The 24,385-nt window shown below is 44.3% G+C and overlaps 2 protein-coding genes across 6 annotated transcripts in view; one reads left to right on the top strand and one right to left on the bottom strand.

The window, feature by feature from the left end:
- The window catches only part of SDHC (succinate dehydrogenase complex subunit C), a 44,341-nt gene extending 32,356 nt beyond the window's left edge, over positions 1–11,985 (bottom strand). For 2 of the 5 annotated variants that reach the window (XM_025367953.1, XM_025367961.1), the window contains exons 1-2: positions 11,944–11,985; positions 3,438–3,494 (exon numbers count right to left, since the gene is read on the bottom strand). In XM_025367953.1, the coding sequence (XP_025223738.1) occupies positions 3,438–3,494; positions 11,944–11,963 (77 nt within the window). In that variant the 5' untranslated portion in view covers positions 11,964–11,985. The remainder of the gene's footprint in view (positions 1–3,437; positions 3,495–11,943) is intronic. The other 3 variants (XM_025367968.1, XM_025367986.1, XM_025367977.1) reach the window with 3 other exon arrangements.
- A 4,785-nt stretch (positions 11,986–16,770) lies between these two features.
- Positions 16,771–21,971, top strand: MPZ (myelin protein zero). Its single transcript, XM_025395653.1, has 6 exons — positions 16,771–16,892; positions 19,289–19,455; positions 19,785–19,998; positions 20,242–20,377; positions 20,538–20,598; positions 20,729–21,971. Exons 1-6 carry the CDS (start codon positions 16,802–16,804, stop codon positions 20,828–20,830), a joined length of 771 nt encoding a protein of 256 aa, XP_025251438.1. The 5' UTR covers positions 16,771–16,801; the 3' UTR covers positions 20,831–21,971.
- The last annotated feature ends 2,414 nt before the right edge of the window (positions 21,972–24,385 follow it).

Genomic DNA, 24,385 nt, shown 5'->3' with positions numbered 1-24,385 from the left:
CCCAATACCCATAACAACATATGCTTTCAAAATAATTACAGTCACGCTTTGATGTACTTACACACTAAAATGTCAAGGATACTTTTCTTTAAATCAATAATAAATTTTGTCATGCTCTCTGGTCCCCTGCATGTAGGCACAGTTTAGTTTAGTCCTTACATAGACAAGATCTCTATATAAGGAAAACTTAGGCCAGACATGGTGGCTCATGCCTATAATTCCAGCACTTTGGGAGGCTAAGGTGGGCAGATGACTTGAGCCCAGAAGTTTGAGACCAGCCTGGGCAACATGGCAAAACCCTGTTTCCACAAAAAATGCAGAGAAAATTTAGCCAAGCATGATGGTCTGAGCCTGTAGTCCCAGTTACTCAGGAGGCTGAGGTGGGAGGATCTCCTGAGCCCAGGGAGGTAGAGGCTGCAGTGAGCTGTGATTGCATCATGGCGCTCCACCCTGGGCAACAGAGCAAGACTCTACCTCAAAATATTTTTAACAATTGGCCAGGTGCAGCGACTCATGGCTGTAATCCCAGCACTTTCGGAAGCTGAGGCAGGCAGATCACAAGGTCAGGAGTTTGAGACTAGCCTGACCAACATGGTAAAACTCCATCTCTATTAAAAATATAAAAATTAGCTGGGCGTGGTGCTGTGCACCTGTAATCCCAGCTACTCAGGAGGCTGAGGCAGGAGAATCACTTGAACCCAGGACGTGGAGGTTGCAGTGAGTCCAGATCACGCCACTGCACTCCAGCCTGGTCAACAAAAAAAGAAACTGTCAAAAAAAAAAAAAAAAAAAAAAAAAAGACTAAAAATTTAAAAATTAAAAAAAAAATAAAACCTTAAAGACCTAAAAAATATATAAATATATACATATATATGTGTGTGTGTGTGTATATATATATTTTAAAAAAAGAGAGAGAGAAGAAAAAAGAAACTTAAAGACAGCATGTTCCCCCAGTTGTTTTCTGAGGACACCCTACTATATAATTGAGTAGTTTCTAATAAACTTGCTTCTTTCACTGCACTTTGCTACTCACCTTGAATTCCTTCCTACATGAGATCCAAGAGCCCTCTCTTGGGGTCTGGGTCAAGACCCCTTTTCTGATAACAGTATGGTGGGCTGGATAAACCCACAGTATTAGGAAAACATGTTCCTCCGCTTACCTTATTTTTATACCAACTTTAATTCCATTAACCTGAATCATCTGATGAGGTCATATCAGACAATAACTCTGTTTTGTTTTTTTTGTTTTTTTTTGAGATGGGGTCTCGCTCTGGGGCCAGACTGGAGTGCAGTGGCGCGATCTTGGCGCACTGCAACCTCCACCTCCTGGATTCAAGTGATCCTCCTGCCTCAGCCTCCTGAGTAGCTAGGACTACAGGCACGTGCCACCACGCCCAGCTAATTTTTGTATTTTCAGTCGAGATGGGGTTTCACCATGTTGGCCAGGATGGTCTCTGACCTCATGATCTGCCTGCCTTGGCCTCCCAAAGTGCTGAGTTTACAGGCATAAGCCACCGTGCCAGGCCGATAACTCTGCTTTCTAATCCCACCCAATACACAGGTCTGGCAATGAAAGCACAACTTCTTGTTGGGTGGCAGGGCAAGCATATTTTTTAAATATTCACATAAATGGATTATGCTTTTCCAAGGCCACAGTTTTATCTCATACATTACCATCTGCTCTCATCTGGCTTTTCAAGATTCCCTTTCAGGTTCTCAAAAATCAAGAACTAGATTCAGCTCGGTACCTTAATAGTTTCTTGGTTTTGTCACTGGGCTAGGTTGAACCCAACTATTAAACAGCTATGCTCAAGCTATGCACAATTCTGCACTGCCCCATCCAGGTGATCCTCTTACCTCAGCCTCCCAAGTAGCTGGAACTAGAAGCGCACACCACCACACCCAGCTAGTTTTTGTATTTTTTGTAGAGAAGGGGTTTCACCGTGTTGCCCAGGCTGGTCTCAAACTCCTGGGCTCAAGCGATCTGCCCACCTCAGCCTCCGAAAGTGCTAGGATTACAGGCATGAGCCACCATGTCCAGCCTACTAAATTGTTGAGGATAGCTGTTTCTCATTGATTGATTGGTTGAGACAGGGTATCCCTATGTTGCCCAGGCTGGTCTTGAACTCCTGGGCTCAAGGGATCCTCCTGCCTCAGCCTCCCAAAGTGCTGGAATTACAAGTGTGAGCCACGACATCCAGTCTTTTTTTTTTAAATAGAGATGGGGTCTCACTCTGTTGCCCAGGCTGGAGTGCAGTGACATGATCATAGCTCACTGCAGCCTTGAACTGCTGGACTCAAGCCATCTTCCTGCCTCAGCCTCCCCATAGTTAGGACTATAGGCACACACCACCACACTCAGCTAATTTTTTTATTTTTTAATTATTTGTGGAGACTAGGTCTCTCTCTGTTGCCCAGGCTGGTCTTGAATTCCTGGCCTCAAGCAATCCTTCTGCGTAGGCCTCCTAAAGTGTTGGGATTACAGGCATGAGCCACCGTGCCCAGCTGATTGTATTTCTCTAAAATATATTATTTGGGACAAATGAAAAATCTGAAAATCAACTGTATATGAGATAAGAGTTCATCAATGTTAAATTTCCTGAATTTGATAATTATGCTTATATAATTATACTGCATTATGTAAGACAATTTCTTTGTTCTCAGGAGAAATATTTAGAGGTAAATAGTCATGATATTCACAACTTACCCTTAAAGCATTCAGTGAAAATACTAATAATTAAATATATATTAGGCTGAACTACACTAAATCATTAATATTTCACCAGCTTTGACCTAAAAAAATAAAAATTTCATATGGCATAATCTAAAATACAAAAAAGCAAGATAAGCAAACACAATAAAATGTTAACAATTGGCAAATGTGGGTGAAAGGTATATAGAACTTCATCCTACTATTCGTATAACTTTTCTGAAAGTATAAAATATTTCCAAAATAAAAAGTTTTTAAAAAATAACACAAAGGCAATTGTTGACATCAACAGGCTGAGAATAAATATATAGCATGAAAGTCCAGGTGCGTGGCTCATGCCTACAATCCCAGCCAAGGCAGGGGGATCGCTTGAGCCCAGGAGTTCAAGACCAGCATGGGCAAAATGTGAAACCTCGTCTCTACAAAAAATACAAAACATTAGCCAGGCATGGTGGCACACCACACACCTATAGTCCCAGCTATAGGAAGCTGAGGCTATGGCAAGCCCTGATCGTACCACCGCACTCTAGCCTGGGCAATAGAGTGAGAGCTTATCTCAAAAACAAACAACACACATACACACAAACGATAAATAGTGACCACAATTACTTAAGTTTCAGTCAACTGTCTGTAACTGCCCACTGTTGTACATATCCATCAAATCTAAGTCAACAATCTATTGCTCTTCCCTAAGGAAAAAAAATAATTTTCAGACTTAGAGACTTACTTTCTGATACAGAGCTGAGGGCTAAAGTGGGCTCGGAGGCAATGACGACCAACATGTCTGCAAGATAAGAGAATCAAAAATCAATACACATTTAGAGATCAACTTTAGTATATCAACTTCTCTATTTTTAGGGGTGAAGGGATAGATTAAAAATAAGATAAAAACAATGACAGTATCAGTGTCCTTGATACCATTTTCTAGTTGAAAAGCTACAACTCTAACTTGAAAATAATAAGAAATATTACCTAAAAATGCAAAATAAAGTTTTAATCAAACACAAATAATGCAAGATAAAAGAATAAGAATAATCACAGTTGGTAATGTTCAACAGAGAAATAGAGAAAGTGATTTTTTAAAAGCTAGGTCTTACAGGAGGTGATGTCTAAGAGACAGGGTTAACACAACAAACAAATAAAAAAAAACAGAATAAGCCCACTGGTAACTGCAACCATATAGCTTAGCTTTAGCAGAGACCTACTACAATGGATGAATTTAAAAGGTCAGGCCAGGTGCAGTGGCTCACGCCTGTAATTCCAACACTTTGGGAGGCTGAGGCCAGTGGACTACTTGAGCCTAGGTGTTCAATACCGCCTGGACAACATGGTAAAACCCCATCTCTACAAAAAACATGAAAATTAGTTGGGTGTGGTAGTGCACACCTATAATACCAGCTACTCTGGAGGCTGAGGTGGGAGTATCACTTGAGCCTGGGAGGCGGAAGTTGCAATGAGCCAAGATCGCACCACTGCACTCCAGACTGGGTGACAGGGCTAGACATCGTCTCAAAAAAAAAAAAAAAAAAAAGGTTGAAGAGTGCAAGGGGCTTGTGAAGAGACCTAGCTAAATATTAAGCTAGGTCATTTCAGGAACTAACATCAATTAAACTCCATATATCCTGAATGAATTTCAAGTCAAAAAGTCTTTCATGTAATTACAATCATGTGCAAAAAAATGGGAATAAAAAAAATTTTTTACTGACCCCATGAAAGTTTTCTACTTAAAAATTGCTATTTTTGAAATGTATACATCAGTGCCAGAATTGCTTTTCAAGTCAGAAACTAAGATGTGCCTAGGCATTCTATCTAAGGAGAATTTAACTGATCCAAAGTTTACATGGTACAGGTTGAGCACCCCTACTGTGGAAAAACCAAAATCTGAAACCCTCCATAACCCAAAACGTTTTAAGTGCTGACATGATGCCCAAAAGAAATGCTCATTGGGGCCGGGCGCGGTGGCTCAAGCCTGTAATCCCAGCACTTTGGGAGGCCGAGGCGGGTGGATCACGAGGTCAGGAGATCGAGACCATCCTGGCTAACATGGTGAAACCCCGTCTCTACTAAAAATACAAAAAACTAGCCGGGCGTGGTGGCGGGCGCCTGTAGTCCCAGCTACTCGGAGGCTGAGGCGGGAGAATGGCGTGAACCCGGGAGGCGGAGCTTGCAGTGAGCCGAGATCGCGCCACTGCACTCCAGCCTGGGCGACACAGCGAGACTCCGTCTCAAAAAAAAAAAAAAAAAAAAAAGAAATGCTCATTGGAGGGCCGGGCGCGGTGGCTCAAGCCTGTAATCCCAGCACTTTGGGAGGCCGAGACGGGCGGATCACGAGGTCAGGAGATCGAGACCATCTGGCTAACACGGTGAAACCCCCTCTCTACTAAAAAATACAAAAAACTAGCCGGGCGAGGTGGCGAGCGCCTGTAGTCCCAGCTACTCCGGAGGCTGAGGCAGGTGAATGGCGTAAACCCGGGAGGCGGAGCTTGTAGTGAGCTGAGATCCGGCCACTGCACTCCAGCCTGGGCGACAGAGCGAGACTCCGTCTCAAAAAAAAAAAAAAAAAAAGAAATGCTCATTGGAGCATTTTGGATTTCAGCTTAGTGATACGCAACCAGTAAGTATAATGCAAATACTCCAAAATCTGAAAAAATTCGGAAATCCTAAATACTTCTGGTCCAAAGCTTTTCAGAAAAGGGATGCTCATCGTGTATTATGAAAAACACACAACCATTATACCCTTCAGTCACATCATTATATCAAATCTTTCCAAAAGCATTTAAGAAGGTAAATAGAGTGAATTTCTGGAACTAAAACTTAAAAATACATTGATTCTACAAAAGTTTATTGCATATCCACTACTTGCAAGGCACTAGGATACAAGATCTCATAAAGATCTAATGATCTTCTAAAAAAGCTCATGATGTCCCTCACACCATTGATATTAGATGCACAAACTTTTCAAAAGTTGTATGCTTCACATTAGTACACTAGAAGGGCCCACTATTTGAAGGAAAAAATCTAACCAACACTTCCTTCTTCAGCTCTTCCCTCTTTCCAGCTTTGAAGGCAAGAGGTGAATACAGACATTGTATACCCAAGGCTCCCAGAAAGAAGTGGGAACAAATCTCTTTTAATCAATTGAATTGTGACTCTGAAGTTGCAGGGCACGCATTCCTCACACCAGGCTAGGCCCAGTCACTCAGCTACCCAGCAAGAGTTTGCAGATGTGGGTTGGAATCTATGGCGTGCCCTCTCTGTCTAGCGCTATTGTTTCCGAGACAAATATCAATGTAAACTTTCTACAAGGCCCTCACAGAAACTAGCTGCACAAATGCCATAACCTTATTTGAAATCTGACAAAAGTAATTATCTATCCTTCCCTTTCATGTGAAAACAGGAACTCTGTATTTTTAATTGACAAGCCAGAACTTATAATTTCTAGTTATTGCTGCCCCTTCTAAATGCATTAACATGTCTCCCCAAAATGTAATCATTGCTCAAATCATTTTTTAAACTCTTCTCTGGATTGAGGCAGCAACGGTAATGTAAAAATAACATTGGAAAGTAAAAAATCAAGCCTGAAATCTTAGAATAAGTTGTATAACTCGAGTGAGTCATTGAGCATCAGCGTTTTCAATTATAAAATAGCATTGATAATACCTACCTTATTGGTTGCTGAGGGGACTGCACAAGAAAACATACAGGAAAGCATTGTCTAAACTACAAAACACCACATATATATGTAAGATATTATCACTGGTCTCCCTAACGTCTTTAGAATTTGCATTGCATTCTTTCTAAAACCCTCAGTGGTGACAAAAATACTCATCTACTGAAAATAAATTTGATTTCTGGAAAAAAAAGTTATTTAAAGCCAAGTCTATGTGATCAAACTGAATATCATTTTTAGTCCAAAACAAGATGTGACTATAATTTATCTTATTATAGTCATATATTATATGACTGTAATATAATGAGTTTCTAAACTTGATCTGATGGTATACCAAAAAGTTTCAAAAATGTCTAGGTAACAGCAACAATAAAATAGATATATAACTTTGAATGACATGATGAATAATAATTTGTATACAAAAGTTCTTGTTAATGATTATTACCACCCAACTACCAAACTATAAGCTAAGTCATCCTTGATTTATTTTCTTTCACCACCCCTCCATATGTATGCATGGCATCACCCAATCCTATCATTAATAGCTAGGAAAATTCATTCCAATCCATTGCTATAGTCTATATCGTCTTCATTTCTCACTAGGACTGTAACAAGAGCTCCTGAACTGATCTCCCTCGCACCGATCTCTTATATATCATTCAATACCACCAACACTAATTTACTGAAAAATAAATAAAATAACATGGTTTCATCATTCTTCTGCCTAAAAGTCTTTAACAATTTCCCACTGCTTACAGTGTAAGATCCAAACTGTGGGCAAACAACGCACTTCACAATGTGGCCAACTCTCTGTACCTAACCTCCCACAAATTTCTTTCAATCCACTGTAATTCTGCCACACTGAACATTACATTACGTCCAGATACAGCAAACCCTCTTTTGACCACATGCTCATGCTGTTCTCTGACTAGAGCCTCCCTCAGAGCCTGTTACATTCATCCTTCAAAACTCAATTCCTAAGGGCCAGTGTGGTAGCTCATGCCTGTAATCCCAGCACTATGAGAGGCCAAGGTGGGTGCGTCACTTGAGGTCAGGAGGTCGAGACAAGCCTGGCCAACAGGGTAAAACCCCATCTCTACCAAAAATACAAAAATTAGCCAGGCATACTGGCACACCCCTGTAATCCCAGCTACCTGGGTGGTTGAGGTAGGAGAATCACTTGAACCCAGAAGGCAGAGGTTGCAGTGAGCCAAGATCACACCACTGCACTCCACCCTGGGTGACAGAGCGAGACTCAGTCTCAAAAAAAAAAAAAACCAATTCCTGGATAGTAAGATCACCACTTCTTTAGCCTTACTTGCTATGTCTGCCATGCTCTCACACTTGTTTATATCTATCAATATTTCTTATGTGGTTTAATAATTAATCTATTTATCTCCCTGCTAGACTTTGAGCTCAAGGATAGGACTCAAATATTTTGGATCCATAGTACCATAGTACTTTTTTAATTTTTTTTATTTTTTTGAGACAGAGTTTCGCTCTTGTTGCCCAGGCTGGAGTGCAATGGCGCAATCTCAGCTCACAGCAACCTCCACCTCCCAAGTTCAAGTGATTCTCCTGCCTCAGCCTCCCGGGTAGCTGGGATTACAGGCATGTGCCAGCAATCCCGGCTAATTTTGTTTCTGTTTTTGAAATGGAGTTTTACTCTTGTAGCCCAGGCTGGAGCGCAATGGCGCAATCTTAGCTCATTGCAACCTCCACCTCCCAGGTTCAAGCAATTCTCCTGCCTCAGCCTCCCAAGTACCTGGGATTACTGGCACCCACAGGCACCCACAACCATGCCAGGCAAATTTTTGTGTATTTAGTAGAGATGAGGTTTCTCCATGTTGGTCAGGCTGGTCTCAAACTCCTGACCTCAGGTAATCCTCCCGCCTCGGCCTCCTAAAGTGCTGGGATTACAGGCATGAGCCACTGCACCCGGCCTTGGATCCACAGTACCTATAATAATGTCTGACACATAGAAGAGGCTTAAAAAAAAAAAAAAGGCTGGGCGCGGTGGCTCAAGCCTGTAATCCCAGCACTTTGGGAGGCCGAGACGGGCGGATCACGAGGTCAGGAGATCGAGACCATCTGGCTAACCTGGTGAAACCCCGTCTCTACTAAAAAATACAAAAAACTAGCCGGGCGAGGTGGCGGGCGCCTGTAGTCCCAGCTACTCGGGAGGCTGAGGCAGGAGAATGGCGTGAACCCAGGAGGCGGAGCTTGCAGTGAGCCAAAATCTGGCCACTGCACTCCAGCCTGGGCGACAGAGCGAGACTCCGTCTCAAAAAAAAAAAAAAAAAAAGGTTTGTGAATGAATATGCTTATTTTAAAAAGCTGTTTCATAAATTGAGAGTTAAACCTTAATATTTAGAGGCATTTCACATACAGCATTAAATACAATGAGTACTGGCCAGAGAGTAACTCTTGGGGACTTTGTGCTTAAGGAGCATGAACATTATTAGACAGAAGCCTAGCTCTCCTTAGCTTAGTTCTCTAACTCCTTGGCCTTGGCAAGTCATTCCTTGACTAACTGCCAATGGTTTGTGTTACTTGGCTGGTTGTTCATCTCTAGCTGGTCCCTAAACTGTTTAGAGAATATACAAAATAGAGAGCATATATTCAAAAGCCATGACAATACAATACTCTGATAACTAATAATTCTTAATTAGCCAAGCATTAAACATATTTACATGTGGGGGAGGGGGAAGGGGAAGGGGAAGAAGTTGGTCAAAGGATACAAAATTTCAGTTAGATGGGAGGAGTAAGTTCAAGAGATCTATTGTACAACACGGTACATTGTGTTTTGTTGTTGTTGTTGTTTTTGAGACTGAGTCTTGCTCTATCGCCCAGGCTGGAGTACAGTGGCATGATCTCGGCTCACTGCAACCTCCGTCTCCCAGGTTCAAGCGATTCTCCTGCCTCAGCCTCCCGAGTAGCTAGGACTACAGGTGCGCACCACCACACCTGGCTAATTTTTGTATTTATAGTAGAGACGGGGTTTCACCCTGTTGGCCAGGATGGTCTTGATCTCCTGACCTCATGATCTGCCTGCCTTGGCCTCCCAAAGTGCTGGGATTACAGGCATGAGCCACCAAGCCCAGCCACAATTGTTATTATTATGTTAATATGTTGTTATTATTATGTTAATTATAGTTAATAAGGCATTGGTCAGGCCTTGTGGCTAATGCCTGGCTCAGGTGGATCACCTGAGGCCAGGAGTTTAAGACCAGCCTGACCGACATGGTGAAACCCTGTCTCTACTAAAAATACAAAATTAGCCAGGCATGGTGGTACATGCCTGTAGTCCCAGCTACTTGGGAGGCTGAGGCAGGAGAATTGCTTGAACCTGGGAGGCGGAGGTTACAGTGACCCGAGATCGCGCCACTGCACTCCAGCCTGGGCAACAGAGCAAGACTCCATCTCAAACACACACACAAAACCAAGGCATTGTATACTTGAAAATCACTAAGAATAGACTTCAAGAGTTCTCCCCACAAAGATGTAATTTGTATGTTAACAGCTCCACAATGTATATATATTTCAAAACACCGTATTGTACACCATATATACAATTTTTATTTGCCAATTAAAATAAGTAAATATAATTTTTTTAAAGTTTAACCAAAAATAAAATAAAGGCCAGGCATGGTTGCTCATGCCTGTAATCCCAGCACTTTGGGAGGCTGAGGGAGGTGGATCATGAGGTCAGGAATTCAAGACCAGCCTGGCCAAGATAGTGAAACCCTGTCTCTACTAAAAATACAAAAATTAGCCAGGCATGGTGGCATGGTGGCAGATGCCTGTAATCCCACGTGAGCAGAGATCGCACCGCTGCACTCCAGCCTGGGTGACAGACCCAGACTCTGTCTCAAAAAAATAAATAAATAAAAAGAACAAAAAAAAGTTTAACCAATATTTCTCTTAAGTGGGCCCAAGTTATTGCCATTTGCAACACAAATGAGGAAACCACAGCCATGGAATCAATGACCTTGACTTGTCCAAAATAAATGTAGAACCAGAAATCAGTTCCTAGGATTTCTTAGAAGATACTTTCCTTTGAGATTAAATCAGCACATTATAAACAGTTCCAAATCCCTCTAGCGAAATGGAATTAGACTGGGAACTTCTATCAAGAAAAAAAAAATTTTTAATTCCTCATTTCTCCTCCTAAAAAAAGCCCTTATAAGAAAAAGAGGTGTCCTTTTGATGAGAGCTTCAGATAACCACTAATGAAAAATATACCTTTCTTGGCATTGAATCCTAGTGTGGATGGCGCTGCACAACTCAAAATGATACCGTATGGATACACTTAATGAGTATAAAGATCCTCAGCTTCTAAATACTAATCCCAAAACTCCTAAAATGAACTGTTTGGAACCAATATGATCATTTCAAACTAAATGTTAATTCTACCAAAACCCCCTAACATCGATACCAAAATATATCAGAGAATTCAAAAGCATTCAATTATGGTCAAACCATCTGGAATAAAGAAGGCAGCACTGGCAAGACAAGCCTTGGCATACCTTAGAAAGAAGATACATATGGAGATGAAAAACAGGGCGAAAACGAAGGACTAAGATATCCCTGATTTCAACTCCAAGAGGAATCATTTTGCCGCAGAAAAACTAAACAAAGTCCCTCTATTTTTAAACTGGGTGACTGAAGTGGAAAGAGAAATGAGAACACATTTGGGGAAATCAGGGATTGAAATCTCAACAGCATTGAAGCTAACTTTCCATAACAAACAATTTCCAAAAATAAGGCTGGCACAAAACTATGCTGGGATTTGTACCAGGCGTGTCTAAAGACGCTAGTCGCTGTGACTAGAGAGGCTGAGTTGAGAATGAGACCTAGATAGCGGAAAGTTGAGAATGAAAGAAAATCTAGGGTATTTCTCTGGACAACTAATTCACATTTTAGAGAAAAACTGGGACACTCACTCTCCCTCCCAAATAAAAAGATGAACTAAAAATGAATTGCCCGGGCTGCTTTGGGGCTGCAGAGGTCTGCCCTGGGTGCTAATGCTAATCACCACCCCAGTAGGGGTCCAGGCCTTCTGCACCGTTTGCCAGCAGCCGACTGGGAACCCAGACAGCGCCCACTCACGGCGGGAGCAGCTGCTGTTTGAAGGCATTCGAAGCAAAGGCAAAATACACCAAGATCTCTCTCTCCGAAGCTAAATGTCTAAATACGCTCTCGAAATCGTAGGACCCATGGGTGGCTGACCTTTAAGTTATCTTCTCAGAGCTCCGCTCTGGATGCAAGCCCAAGAGCAATTTGCGTTAGAAGTACTAGACGAGGTGGGGAAAACAGAAGGGGCAAGAGCCGAGCGCCCCTCGATACGAAATCAGCGACCCCGAAGCCCTATGGAACGCACGGGAGCGGCTGCGGGGGACGGGAAAAGGGGTCTCTAGGATCCCCGAGCGCTTGGCCTCCACACCCATGGGTCCTTTCCCTGCCCAGGCACAGGATAAACAGTTATCAGCAAAACGTGAGGGGCCAGTTCAGGTCTCCGGAGGGCCGCGGACACCAACTCCTAGTCCCACACTAAAGTCACCTCAGCAAGAGCGCAGCCATCTTGGGTTCCGGTCTGGACGGAAGTGACGGCGGGAGGCCCCGCCACCTGAGGGCGGAGGCGCGCCGGAGGGGGTTGGAGTTGGGGGTGTGATCCGAACAGTCTCTTTAAAAGGCTCTGGAGCTTCTCCGCTCAGCTCTACCCAGCTGGTTTGCTGGTTGTTTTCTGGGGGGTTTTTTTGTTTGTTTTTTGTTTTTTTGAGACGGAGTCTCGCTGGTCACCCAGGCTGGAGTGCAGTGGTGCGATCTCGGCTCACTGCAAGCTCCGCCTCCCGGGTTCACGCCATTCTCCTGCCTCAGTCTCCCGAGTAGCCGGGACTACGGGCGCCAGCCACCACGCCCGGCTAGTTTTTTGTATTATTGGTAGAGACGGGGTTTCACCATGTTATCCAGGATGGTCTGGATCTCCTGACCTCGTGATCCGCCCGCCTCGGCCTCCCAAAGTGCTGAGATTACAGGTGTGAACCACCACGCCCGGCCGTTTTCTGATTTTTTAGTCTCCTTTCCCGCTTCCTGCCACTGACTTCTACCGGAATTTGCCAGGATTTGGGCAGAAACGCCGCTGGCTCAAAATCTGCAGTCTACGTTCCACCTGCGTACATACTTATTTTGCATCACACTCCCAAACAGCGAACGGCGGACTTGTTTAGATTCTTCCTTAAGGACTTCGCAGTCTGTTGCGTTCCCCCTGCCTCCAGGTCGGCCTAAAAACGTGATTGGCCGGTTGAGACACCCAAGAAAAAAGATACTTTGGGCTCCCTCCCGTTCTAATACGAAGCTTTAACCAGACAGATACATAAATTGTGACCTAAGTTGAGGAATGTGGAGAGGGGCCTCGAGAGGCCCTTACGGACCACCATTCCCGAAAACGAGGAGCCTCATCTAACCACCTCGATTAGACCGCACAATTCCTGGGTTTGAGCTGCCACATGAACCAGGCGCCCACTAGCCGAGGACAATGCTCCCTTGTTCCTTGTTTCAGCGCTGTGTGGGTGACACCCCCAGCTAGAAGAAGCCGGAGTGAGGGGGAGAACACGCTTTGATTTATATATATATATGCAGTTTTAAGGAACCCAAGCACAGGAATCAACTGCCGAGCACTCAAGACTGAAGAATGAAGAAGAGCAAATGATAAAGGAAGGAAACAGAGAGCAAAAGTTCTTGACTGTTGTGGGGAGTAGGGTGGAGAGGAGTAAAAGGGACAGCCTAGAGCAACTCCTATTTTTACAAAAAAAAAAAAATACTCAATTATATTACTATTCAGATCTCATGTATATTTAGCATCCCTGCACTTCAGCATTTAAATAGCACAAATTCACTTATTTCTGCATCAGATGGCTAATACTACTTTGCGTTTCTGTAATGCTTGACAAAGAAAGCACATTCATACACTTTAGGATTGGAAGAGGCTCTCTAATCCAATCTTCTATCCATGCAGGGATCTCCTCTGCAACATCCCTGACAGCTGATCTTCAAGACTCTACCCCCCCACGTTCAATGATGGGTACCTCAAACAACAAGTTTTATTTAATGAACAACTTATTCGTTAGAAAGTTATATTTAAATAACAGTTTTGTGCTATCGAACCTCCAGTCATTGACTTGGCTCTCTGGAGCTTCACGTTAACAAACCCAAGGAATGCCTCTTTCACTCAGATCTTTTTTGGCTTTTTTCTCTCTTTCTTTCTTTTTCTTTCTTTTTTTTTTTTTTTTTTTTTTTTTTTTTGAGACAGAGTTTCACTCTCTCTCCCAGGCTGGAGTGCAATGGCGCTGTCTCAGCTCACTGCAGCCTCTGCCTCCCAGGTTCAAGCGATTCTCCTGCCTCATCCTCCTGAGTAGCTGGGATTACAGGCGTGCACCAGCATGCCCTGCTAATTTTCTGTATTTTTAGTAGAGACGGAATTTCACCATATTGGCTAGGCTGGGCTCGAACTCCTGACCTCAAGTGATCCACTGTCCTCGGCCTCCCAAAGTGCTGGGATTATAGGTGTGAGCTGCCGCTCCCAGCCGGCTCAGCTCTTTAAATACTAATAATTTCATTTAGCATGTAGTTACGGACTTTTTGTCAGTCCATGAAAAGTTCTGTAGGGGGTTCAAAGATACAGATGTTTGTATTATCCCCAAGAAGGTTATAGTCTTAGCAGGATCAATAAAGAAATGCGACAAAGAAAGTAGCAACAACCCCTTGAAAAGGGTATAGATAAAAGGAGTGGTTAAGTCAGGAGAAAATGATGACTTACAGTTGGGAGGTGGAGTTAGGTGGAAATTTTGGAGGGGAGAGTTTTGGGTTTTTGGTTTTTTTGTTTTTTGGTTTTTTTTTTGTACTTTGAATTGCTGTTTTATAGAAATGTTGACTACAACACCCTGTAAACATTTGTCAATGATGATGATTTTGCCTATGGACTTCATAAGCAATCCCATATTTAGAATTCTACAACCCAAATCTAATACTATTGACTAAACCCACCAGGACTGTAGTCTAATGAGATGCCAGGAAGGTACCAGGACACTGGCCTTCACTGGGTGAGCCTGCAGTGGTCTCATAGCAGGAATAACAATGACCACCCCACTTAAATTAACCTCTAGAGGTCAGGCACGGTGACTCACACCTGTAATCCCAGTACTTAGGGAAGCCAAGGCAGGAGGATCACTTGAGTATAGGAGTTCAAGACCAACCTGAGCAACATAGTGAGATCCCCATCTCTACAAAAAATTTAAAAATTAGCTGGCTGTGGTGGTGCCTGCCTGTCGCTCAGCTAATCTGGAGGCTGAAGCAGGAGGATCGCTTGAACCTGAGAGGTTGAGGCTGCCGTGAGCTATGACCACACCACTGCACTACAGCCTGGGCCACAGAGCAAGACCATGTCTCTGAAAAAAAAAAAAAAAAATTGTTTTTTTTAAACTAGCCCAGCATGCTGGCATGTGCCTGTAATTCCCAGCTACTTGGAAAGCTGAGGTAGGACAATTGCTTGAGCCTCAGAGGTCAAGGCTGCAGTGAGTCATGATCGTGCCACTGCATTCCAGCCTAGGCAACAGAACGAGACTGCCTCAACAAACAAAAAAACCTCAGCTCTGGTTATGTAGACATCCCCATTGCTGACTCCACCCCAACACCTTTAGATTCTCATGATGTGCCAAATTGAATTCACCTTCTTTCACCTGTCATTTAAGGCCTTTCACAAATTGACTTCAACTTTCCTGTCTGGTCTAATTTCCGACTATGCCACTTCAAGTCTCCCCAAATCAAGTCAAAGTGAATGGCACAAGATCTGCCCTGAATATATCCAACACTTCAGAAACCTACATCTTGTATATACACACATACACAAACACACACACACACATTCTCTCTCTTTCTCTCTCTGTCTCTCTCACCTCTTTGTCCTTGCTTTTGCTGTTCTATCTTCTGGTAACCTCCCCATCTTCCTTTCCAAAATGACAGTCATCCTTCAGGACTGGTTCATATCTAACATTGTCTCCCAGACACAACTATTCTTCCCTCTGAACTATTTATTTGTTTGACTATTTACTTATTTATTTATTTTTGAGACAGAGTTTCATTCTGTAGCCCAGGGTGGAAAGCAGTGGCGCAGTCATAGCTTGCTGCAGCTTTGATTTCCCAGGTTCAAGCGATCTTCCTGCCTCAGCCTCCCAAGTAGCTGGGACTACAAACATGTGACAACATGCCCAGCTGATTTTTAAAAAAATTTTAGTAGAGGTGAGGTCTTGCTATGTCACCCAGACAGGTCTCAAACTCCTAAACTCAAGTGATCCTCCTGCATAAGCGTACCAATACGCAAGTGCTGAGATTACAGGTGTCAGTCACTGTGCCTGACATAAACTTCATTTATTAAATAAAGTTTATTTTGTCTTTAATATCTCATATAACTTACTCAGTCTTCCTGATGTTGCAGTTGTGTGCACTCCTCTTTTGTATTCCCAGCATTTTGTTCATTACTAATGGAAGTATCATGGCTTATTATAGTTGACTGTTGATGGGTTTGTCCTCTGATCTTCCCACCTCCACCTCCCCAAACCAAATTTTCAACTCCTTGCGGGAAGGACTTAATTTTTATTCCTCTCTCTATTACCTGCATTATCATACTTTACATATTGCTGGCACTCAACACAATTTTGTAGCCTTGAAATAAACTGAAATGGACTTCAACAGCAGCATGAAGCACTGAAGGACTTCTCGACAAAGAGGGAAAGGTCAGGGGCTTCTTGCCTGGAAATAGTCCAGTGGAGAAAAACGTCTATCTGGGAAGAATCGCACAGGATACAGGGAGGTGTGAGGAATAAAACTCCCATAGGACTTGGTCATCTCAAGAAGTCTATAATGCAGCCCACATTAGTGGAGATAACAAGGGATACCCTATTTTCAGAGTTCTCTTGGGAAAACCTGCCTCTAGTTCCTAGGGCTCTGAGGCAGCACCTCTCAGGCAAGGAGACTGAGGAGGAATCCCTTTTTATGGCCTTTAAATTAAGGTTCCCTATCTATCCCTCAGAGAAGTGTGTCTGTGTCCCTGTTTTTGTCCCTCTCCTTCACCACCCCCCCGCCCCCCGCAACATTCCAGCCTGGGAAAGGGGGAGGCCAGTGGACACAAAGCCCTCTGTGTATGGGGTGGTATGTGTCCCCCCACCCCTCCACCCATACTATACAATGCCCCTTCTGCTCCCTGCACTCTGCCCCCCTCCCCACCACCTCTCAACTGCACATGCCAGGCTGCAATTGGTTACTCGCTGAGGACAGCCCCCTCATGCTGGGGCTCCAGGGGATTTTAAGCAGGTTCCAGGAACCCCCCGTTCAGTTTCTGGTCCCCCACTTTCTCAACCCCACAGATGCTCCGGGGCCCTGCCCCAGCTATGGCTCCTGGGGCTCCCTCATCCAGCCCCAGCCCTATCCTGGCTGTGCTGCTCTTCTCTTCTTTGGGTAAGTGGAGCCACCCTACTCTGGGAGCCTTGGGACTCAGGTGTCTCTCAGCAATCCCCACTGCCTTTGCTGCACTCCCCACTGCAACCAAAGAAAGAGCAAGCAGGAGCAGGAAGGTGACATTATATTCAGAAAGAAAAAATATGCGGCCGGCCGGGCACGGTGGATCACGCCTGTAATCCCAGCACTTTGGGAGGCCGAGGTGGGAGAATTATTTGAGCCCCAGGAGTTGGAGACCAGCCTGGACAACATAGCCAGACTTCATCTGTAAAATTTATATATATATATGAAAAACAAGAAAAAAAATGCATTTAGAGGGAGGCGGTAGAGGTTTTATTTGAAGAGAAAGGGTAAAAGAGAGTGTAGCAAGCTTCCCTGAGTGGTGGGCATGGCTGGACCCAGGTTGGAAATAGTAGCATGCCCCCAGAGCCATGGTGGGAAGCAGTGTTAGATTGTGTAAAGGAACAGGCTCAAACATCACCTAGGTTTGATTCCCACTCGTCCCCTAGCAGTGCAGGAGGTGCCTTAACCTTAGTTTCCCAGAAGGAAAAAGAGAGTGTGATCTAAGTAAGGAGCCCAGATTTGTGGTCTCAGCTCCTCAGACTTTTTGTCTCTTTGTGGCTCCTCACCTGTTGTGTGGGTGAATGGAGCGAGATTCTATGAGATTCTGGGATCTTATCCCTCTAAAGCTGTCTTCCTTCATAAGCTGACCAGCCCTTTCCTTGCCCCTGGCAGATGTTGGGTGAGCAAGAGGTCAAAGCAGGATTATTGGAATGGCCCCTTCCCTTCTCTGAACTGCCCTGAATCCTAGTGCAATGAGTGAGCCATAGGCAAGTGGGGGTGGTGGGGAGGACATCAAGGGAAAGGGGGCTGGCCAGGATGCCCACAGTTCTCTGCTGTCAGCTGCTTGAGCCCTAGACTCTTCTGGGTTGTACTGGGCTATTTGGGGGTACCCTGAGAAAATGTTAAAGATAGAGAGTTGGAGAAGGGCATAGTGAGGGAAATAGGGGGAAGGAATATTGGTGTATAAGGAAGAAGGAGAGTTCTCTCTCAACACTTGTTCCACTCATAGAACCATTGAGCAGAGCTGAGAAGGGCAATGGCTGATATTGTAACAGGAGGAATAGAAGTTATAGCCAGTGAATTATCTCCCGTGTTACACAAGGGGGATTCCCAAGAAGGTTCTAAGGTGGAAGTTCCAGGAAGTAAGTACATGGTATTGCATGCTGAGGTGAGAGATTCAGGACAATTGGGGTGGAAGTAGGGGTGGCATGGGCCCCCCCCAACGTTGGTCAGACAATGGGACTTTGTTTGGTTGCCACCTCCCACTCCTGTAGAACAAAAAGGTCTACAGTTGCCCCTCCCTGGGGCCAGCCCACACACATAGTCTCTCTGGAATGACCTTCCTTGTGTGGGTAAGTCTTGGGGGTGGCACTGGGCCAGAATGGACAAGAGGAAGGTGAGGACGGTTGAACCACAGAGGGCTCACATGTAGAGTCATCTGAGCTGTAGGCTTAGGGTCTTGCTCTGCACCCAGCTGAGAGGGGTATGAGGTCCTTCCCTTCCTGACTTCCCAGTCAAGAGCAAGCTGTATGGCAACCAGGGATTCAGCAATGAGGACAGTTGTACCAAGGAAGAAGACTTATATTTTCTAGTTATCTTCATTTTTTTCTGCAATAAATTTGAGTTTGCTGTATTGCAAAATCCAATGCAGCTGTTAAAATAAGATTAATATCTATGAATCAACAGGGAAAGCTCCTCCAGATACATAAGTTCTTAAGCAAAAAAAACACTAGAATACAATGCAATATGTATGTAAAAAAAAATCCACAAAACAAAACTATTTGTTGTAAGTACATGTATATCTTGAGTTTATTGAGTTTATATTGAGTTTGTTTCATATTAAATGGATAACTTGTTACATCTTGGAAGGGAATACAGGAAAAGAATTTATTGGGCTGAGTGTCAAAGGAGACTTTTGTTTTTATTTCTATTGCTTGAATAGTTTATAAGAACACAATATGTATTACCTGTATAATTTATAATAAATTTTAAAAATTTAGAACACTGCATCTAAAGGATAGCTTAAGAGTTAGATACTGACCCAAAGAAGAAATGAGACTTAGAGACGGAACCCAATCTCTAGAAGTCCTCAAGAGAATTCCGTTACTGCTGATTTCATCTCCTCTACAGACATGCTGAAGAGAGCTTGACAGATACAGCATTTATGATCAGCTGTTCAGTTAGTCCCCAGAGACTTGAGGCTCAGAATTTGTTGTTTCTTTCCAAATTGGCCTCTGACCTGTGACTCGGCCCTTGATTTCCTACTGATTTCACTTCCTCTGTATCCCTTACTGGGCCCATAAGTGCTTCTGATCCCCACTTTGTGCTTGCAGTGCTGTTCCCAGCCCAGGCCATCGTGGTTTACACCGACAAGGAGGTCCATGGTGCTGTGGGCTCCCGGGTGACCCTGCACTGCTCCTTCTGGTCCAGTGAGTGGGTCTCAGATGACATCTCCTTCACCTGGCGCTACCAGCCTGAAGGGGGCAGAGATGCCATTTCGGTGAGTGCCTGGGGGAATCCTGGGGTTGGAAAACAAAGTGCTTCAAAGAACAACAAAAAAGATAACTTGGGCTAAGGAGGGGGAAATCCTTTTTGAGCCATAACCCCAAATTTGGCAAGGTAAATAGCAATCTTTGTCACCCTGACTACATTGTCCTCCCTTCCCCAGCAGTACCCTTTCCAGCCCAAGATCCCTTACCCTGAGGCTGAAGCGAAGCTTTTTTTTTTTTTTTTCCCCCTCCCCTTTCTGTAACAAATTCTGGAGCTAAACTTTGACAGCTGTGTTCTCATTAGGGTCCTCTCACATGCTTCCCCCCTCATTCCTCATAGATCTTCCACTATGCCAAGGGACAACCCTACATTGACGAAGTGGGGACCTTCAAAGAGCGCATCCAGTGGGTAGGGGACCCTCGCTGGAAGGATGGCTCCATTGTCATACACAACCTAGACTACAGTGACAATGGCACGTTCACTTGTGACGTCAAAAACCCTCCAGACATAGTGGGCAAGACCTCTCAGGTCACGCTGTATGTCTTTGAAAAAGGTGTGAGAGGGGATGGGGACAAGGGTATGGGAAGCAGTTTGGGAGGGGATCAGGGAGGACTGACAGGCTGGGGGAAGAGGCAAAAAGCCCGCCCTAGGGACCTTCATTCAGGCTCTGGGAGCGTGGGCAGAAGGCAGTTTTGGCTGGGAGTCCTACATCCTCAATGCAGGGCATAGACGCGGACTAGGAACCACAGATACAGGGCCCTGCTCATTCTCCCACTTCTTTTCTCACCCCTCCTAGTGCCAACTAGGTACGGGGTGGTTCTGGGAGCTGTGATCGGGGGTGTCCTCGGGGTGGTGCTGTTGCTGCTGCTGCTTTTCTACGTGGTTCGGTACTGCTGGCTACGCAGGCAGGCGGCCCTGCAGAGGAGGCTCAGGTAAGGGGCGGAGCCTAGCTCCCCTCCCACTCTCCCCACTATCCCCCATCTGGGCGGAGACTACTCCAGTGAGTGGGAGGGCCAAGGGGAAGAGGAAGCTGTGTCCGCGGTGCAAGGGGTTCCGGCGAGGCCAAACGTACAGCAGTCTGTCTTCTTGCAGTGCCATGGAGAAGGGGAAATTGCACAAGCCAGCAAAGGACTCGTCGAAGCGCGGGCGGCAGGTTAGTGGGACTTGGGGCCTCGACAAGATGGGAAGGAGAAACCTGGGAGCCGCCGGGCAACAGTGAGGGGTGGGATGGGAACAGTCAAGCCCCAGTCGCTCGGTGACTGATGTGTGCGCCCCTCCGCCAGACGCCAGTGCTGTATGCCATGCTGGACCACAGCAGAAGCACCAAAGCTGCCAGTGAGAAGAAGGCCAAGGGGCTGGGGGAGTCTCGCAAGGATAAGAAATAGCGGTTAGCGGGCCGGGCGGGGGATCGGGGGTTAGGGGTGGAGTCCGCCAAAGGCTCAAAGGTGGTGGTCATCGAGATGGAGCTACGAAAGGATGAGCAGAGCTCGGAGCTCCGGCCTGCTGTCAAGTCCCCCAGCAGAACCAGCCTCAAAAACGCCCTCAAGAACATGATGGGCCTGGACTCGGACAAGTGATCGCCACCCCCTACCCCACGCCCTGCCAGAGCAGGGGGACCTAGGCTCCTCTTACCCCGGTCTAGGTGCTTTCCCTCCTTGCTCCCCCGCCCTGCCCCGCCCTCACCTCCCTTTGAGATGTAAGTTTCATTCCAGAATTCATTCCCCAGGCAATTGTATTCTCCCCCACCTTCACCCCTGGCTTTCTGGGAGCCCAGGAGCTAATCCTACCCCTCACCTGCCCCAGGGGCTGTGTGTTTGGTGCTTGTCCGCCTGGGCACCGAGAAGAAAGGCACCTTGATACCCTCTGCCTCAAGTCCAGGCCACCTGCCATTCCCATCTCCTGCATCCCCCAGCCTGTCCCCCTGGCTGTTTCCCTTCCCTCCCTTCCCTCTACCAGGTGGCCCAGCTCCATACTCTGTCCCCCCCAGCTAATACCCAGAGCACTCAGATCAGACTCTCCTTCAGGGTTTATTTAGGTTATTTTTTTTTTTATTTTTTAATCCATTCTTTGTTTGTTTACCTGTGCTCATCCTACACCCATGACTGAGGACCAATGACGTCATGTGGCTTTTGCAATTTGTCACCCCCACTTAAGTCCTTAATGAAGAGCCAGCCCAAGCAGAGGGGCCCCTCATCCTCACACTTCAGTATAGCATCGGTGCCCCCTGACCACTTTGGAGCACTGTTCTGGGACTCCAGGTCTTGAGGAAAGAGAGAGAGAGAGAGAGAGAGAGAAAGAAAGAGGAAATGGATCCTCATAGGTCAGGGAGTGGAGGAGGGGGAAAATGAGCCTTAAGAAATGGTTTTTAAACAACCAAACAAAAAGTAGGAAAAACAAATGGTTGGGGGGGAGGAAGAGGCTGCACTCCAGCCACAGGGGATTCTTAGGATTTTTCTACATTCTGTATATTTCTTCTCAAACCTCCAAATGTCCTTAAATGTTTAATAAACACTGACATTTCCAGAAGCTGCTGCCTTGTCTACGATTTCCTAGTTCTCCTGGGAATAATTCCTGCCCCTTATCCCATCCCCAACCTTCCATACTTGGCTTCAGTTGTTGAGTTTGTTTTTTGGGGGTGGGGTTATATGGTATACTAGAAAGAACTCTGAAATAGCCTCACAAGACACATTCATACCTTCAATATCAGTGAGATTATACTACGTTGTAAAGTCTATCAGTCTCTGCTTTTATATGAGTTAAAACGCAGAAGCTGTCTTCACCAAGATCTGAATTTTAAAACATCCCAGCCACTCTCTAGCTGTGTGATCCCCAGGACAGTTACCTGACTTTGGTAAGCTTGTTTATGTACTCATAAACAACTGAGATAATGATATCTGCCCTGCTTAATTCCTAGGGATTTTGTAATAATCAAATGGGATCCTGTGTATGGAAAACTTTGTAAACTGTAAGTTGATATACAACTAAATATTAAGGTGTTTAATATTTGTTTCTAGTGCTTGCCTAAGGTAGTACACTTTACAAATTAGCACAAATCCCATTCACCTCTCTAAACAGACACTGCTTTGTTTTGTTGGTACATGATTTTACCTCTGTTTACCTATTAATAGGTATACTGTTAATACCTCATTAGCTAGTTTGTTGGTATGTCAATTTAGGTATACCATTAATATCCTGGTATCCTGAATTGATTGTGGAAAGACATATATGTATCATTTTCCCCTGGGAATTACCGATGGCACAAGAAAACCCAAAATGCCCACAAGTAATTTCTTCTCCTTGTTAAGAAGCTAAAGATATGATTAACACCAGCTCTACCAAAACCCAGAGTGCTTCCATTTGTTTGAGGGGTGTCTTCAATGTCTTAAAAAAAAAAATCAATCTTCCTTCATTTAAATATAAAAGCTAATAGATTATATGTAGCCTTTTGTTGGGGGGAAGTGGGAGAGGAAACTTAGTCACAACCCAGTAATAAAGTTGGGAATATCTTAAGCCCAAGATTCCTTATTAGTTAAGATGCTAAACTGTCCATTATTCATTAGATAGTTGCAGCTGGGTTCCTTGCTTAAACTTCCCAGGCTGTCAGGAGAGTCAAATGAGGTAGGATGCGGTGGCTGACGCCTGTAATCCCAGCACTTTGGGAGGCTGAGGCCGGCAGATGACTTCAGGCCAGGAGGTTGAGGCCAGCCTGACCAACATGGCTAAACACCTCTCTAAACGTCTCCACTAAAAATACAAAAATTAGCCGGGCATGGTGGTGCACACATTCTAATCCCATCTACTTGGGCAGCTAGGGCACAAGAATTGCTTGAATCAGGGAGGCGGAGGTTGCAGTGAGCCGAGATCATGCCACTGCACTCCAGCCTGGACAACACAGCGAGACTATGTCTCATTAAAAAAAAAAAAAAGAGAGAGAGAGTCAAATGAAACATTATGCTACTTATGAGCTAGAGTATAGCCCAAAGCTTCTCATTTAATTACACTTTTGTTCTAAAATTTATCAGCCACCTGCATTTTGCTAGCTCAGTTTACCCAATTATTTTAATATTTATTATTCCATCAAGAATCCTGGTACCCTGGGACAACATTTTGCAACCTTTGCATTAGGCATTTTCACAAGCATTGCACACTTAATGTGGATTTTTCCAGGACTCCCCATTTTTCACAATCCTCAACAAAGTAAGCCACATCCCCCCTTTCTTTCCTCTGCAGTAAAGCATTAACTAAAGTCTAGAATAATGATTCAGGTAAAGGGAAATCACATTGTTATATGGGAAACTTTGAATCCCATCTGATTATTACTTTGAAATAAATCGTTCACAATCCTCAGTGCATTGTTAATAATAGCAATAATGTTGCCCAAGCATGTGAGCACTTTAAGAATAATTTACAGCCTTTTTCAGTGTTAACCATGAAAACAAATCCAAGATTATAACCCAATTTATGAATATACATACAAAAAGTCTAAATAAAATATTTGCAAAAGAGAATTCCACAATGAGTTAATAAAACAATGACTTACGACCATGAAGAATTTATTCTGGGAATGAAAGAATAGTTCAGTGTTAGGAAATCTACTAACAGAATGTTATATTAACATGGGGAAAAAACGTAATTCTATCAAGAGGAGATGTAAAAAAAAAAGCAATTGTTTTTTAGTAGCTATTCCTACAAAACATTCTAAGTAAAATAGGAATAGAAATAAACATAATGGAGACTATTTTTCAAAAATCATTTAAAAAGCATATTAAATATGAAACATCGCAGCCATTGTCATTAAAACAGAAAAAAGACAGTACGTACATTATCACTGATAATATTCAATATTATATTTGAGGAATTTAGCTAGTGTAATAAACCAAGAACGAGGAACAACCTGTATACATAGATGAGAAACTTATCTTTATTTGCAGGTAATATAA

The sequence above is a fragment of the Theropithecus gelada genome, chromosome 1, assembly GCF_003255815.1.
Source record: "Theropithecus gelada isolate Dixy chromosome 1, Tgel_1.0, whole genome shotgun sequence".
NCBI classification, from domain to species: domain Eukaryota; kingdom Metazoa; phylum Chordata; class Mammalia; order Primates; family Cercopithecidae; genus Theropithecus; species Theropithecus gelada.
The sequence above is the reverse complement of the archived record's forward strand: the minus strand, read 5'-3'. Positions and strand labels throughout refer to the sequence as shown.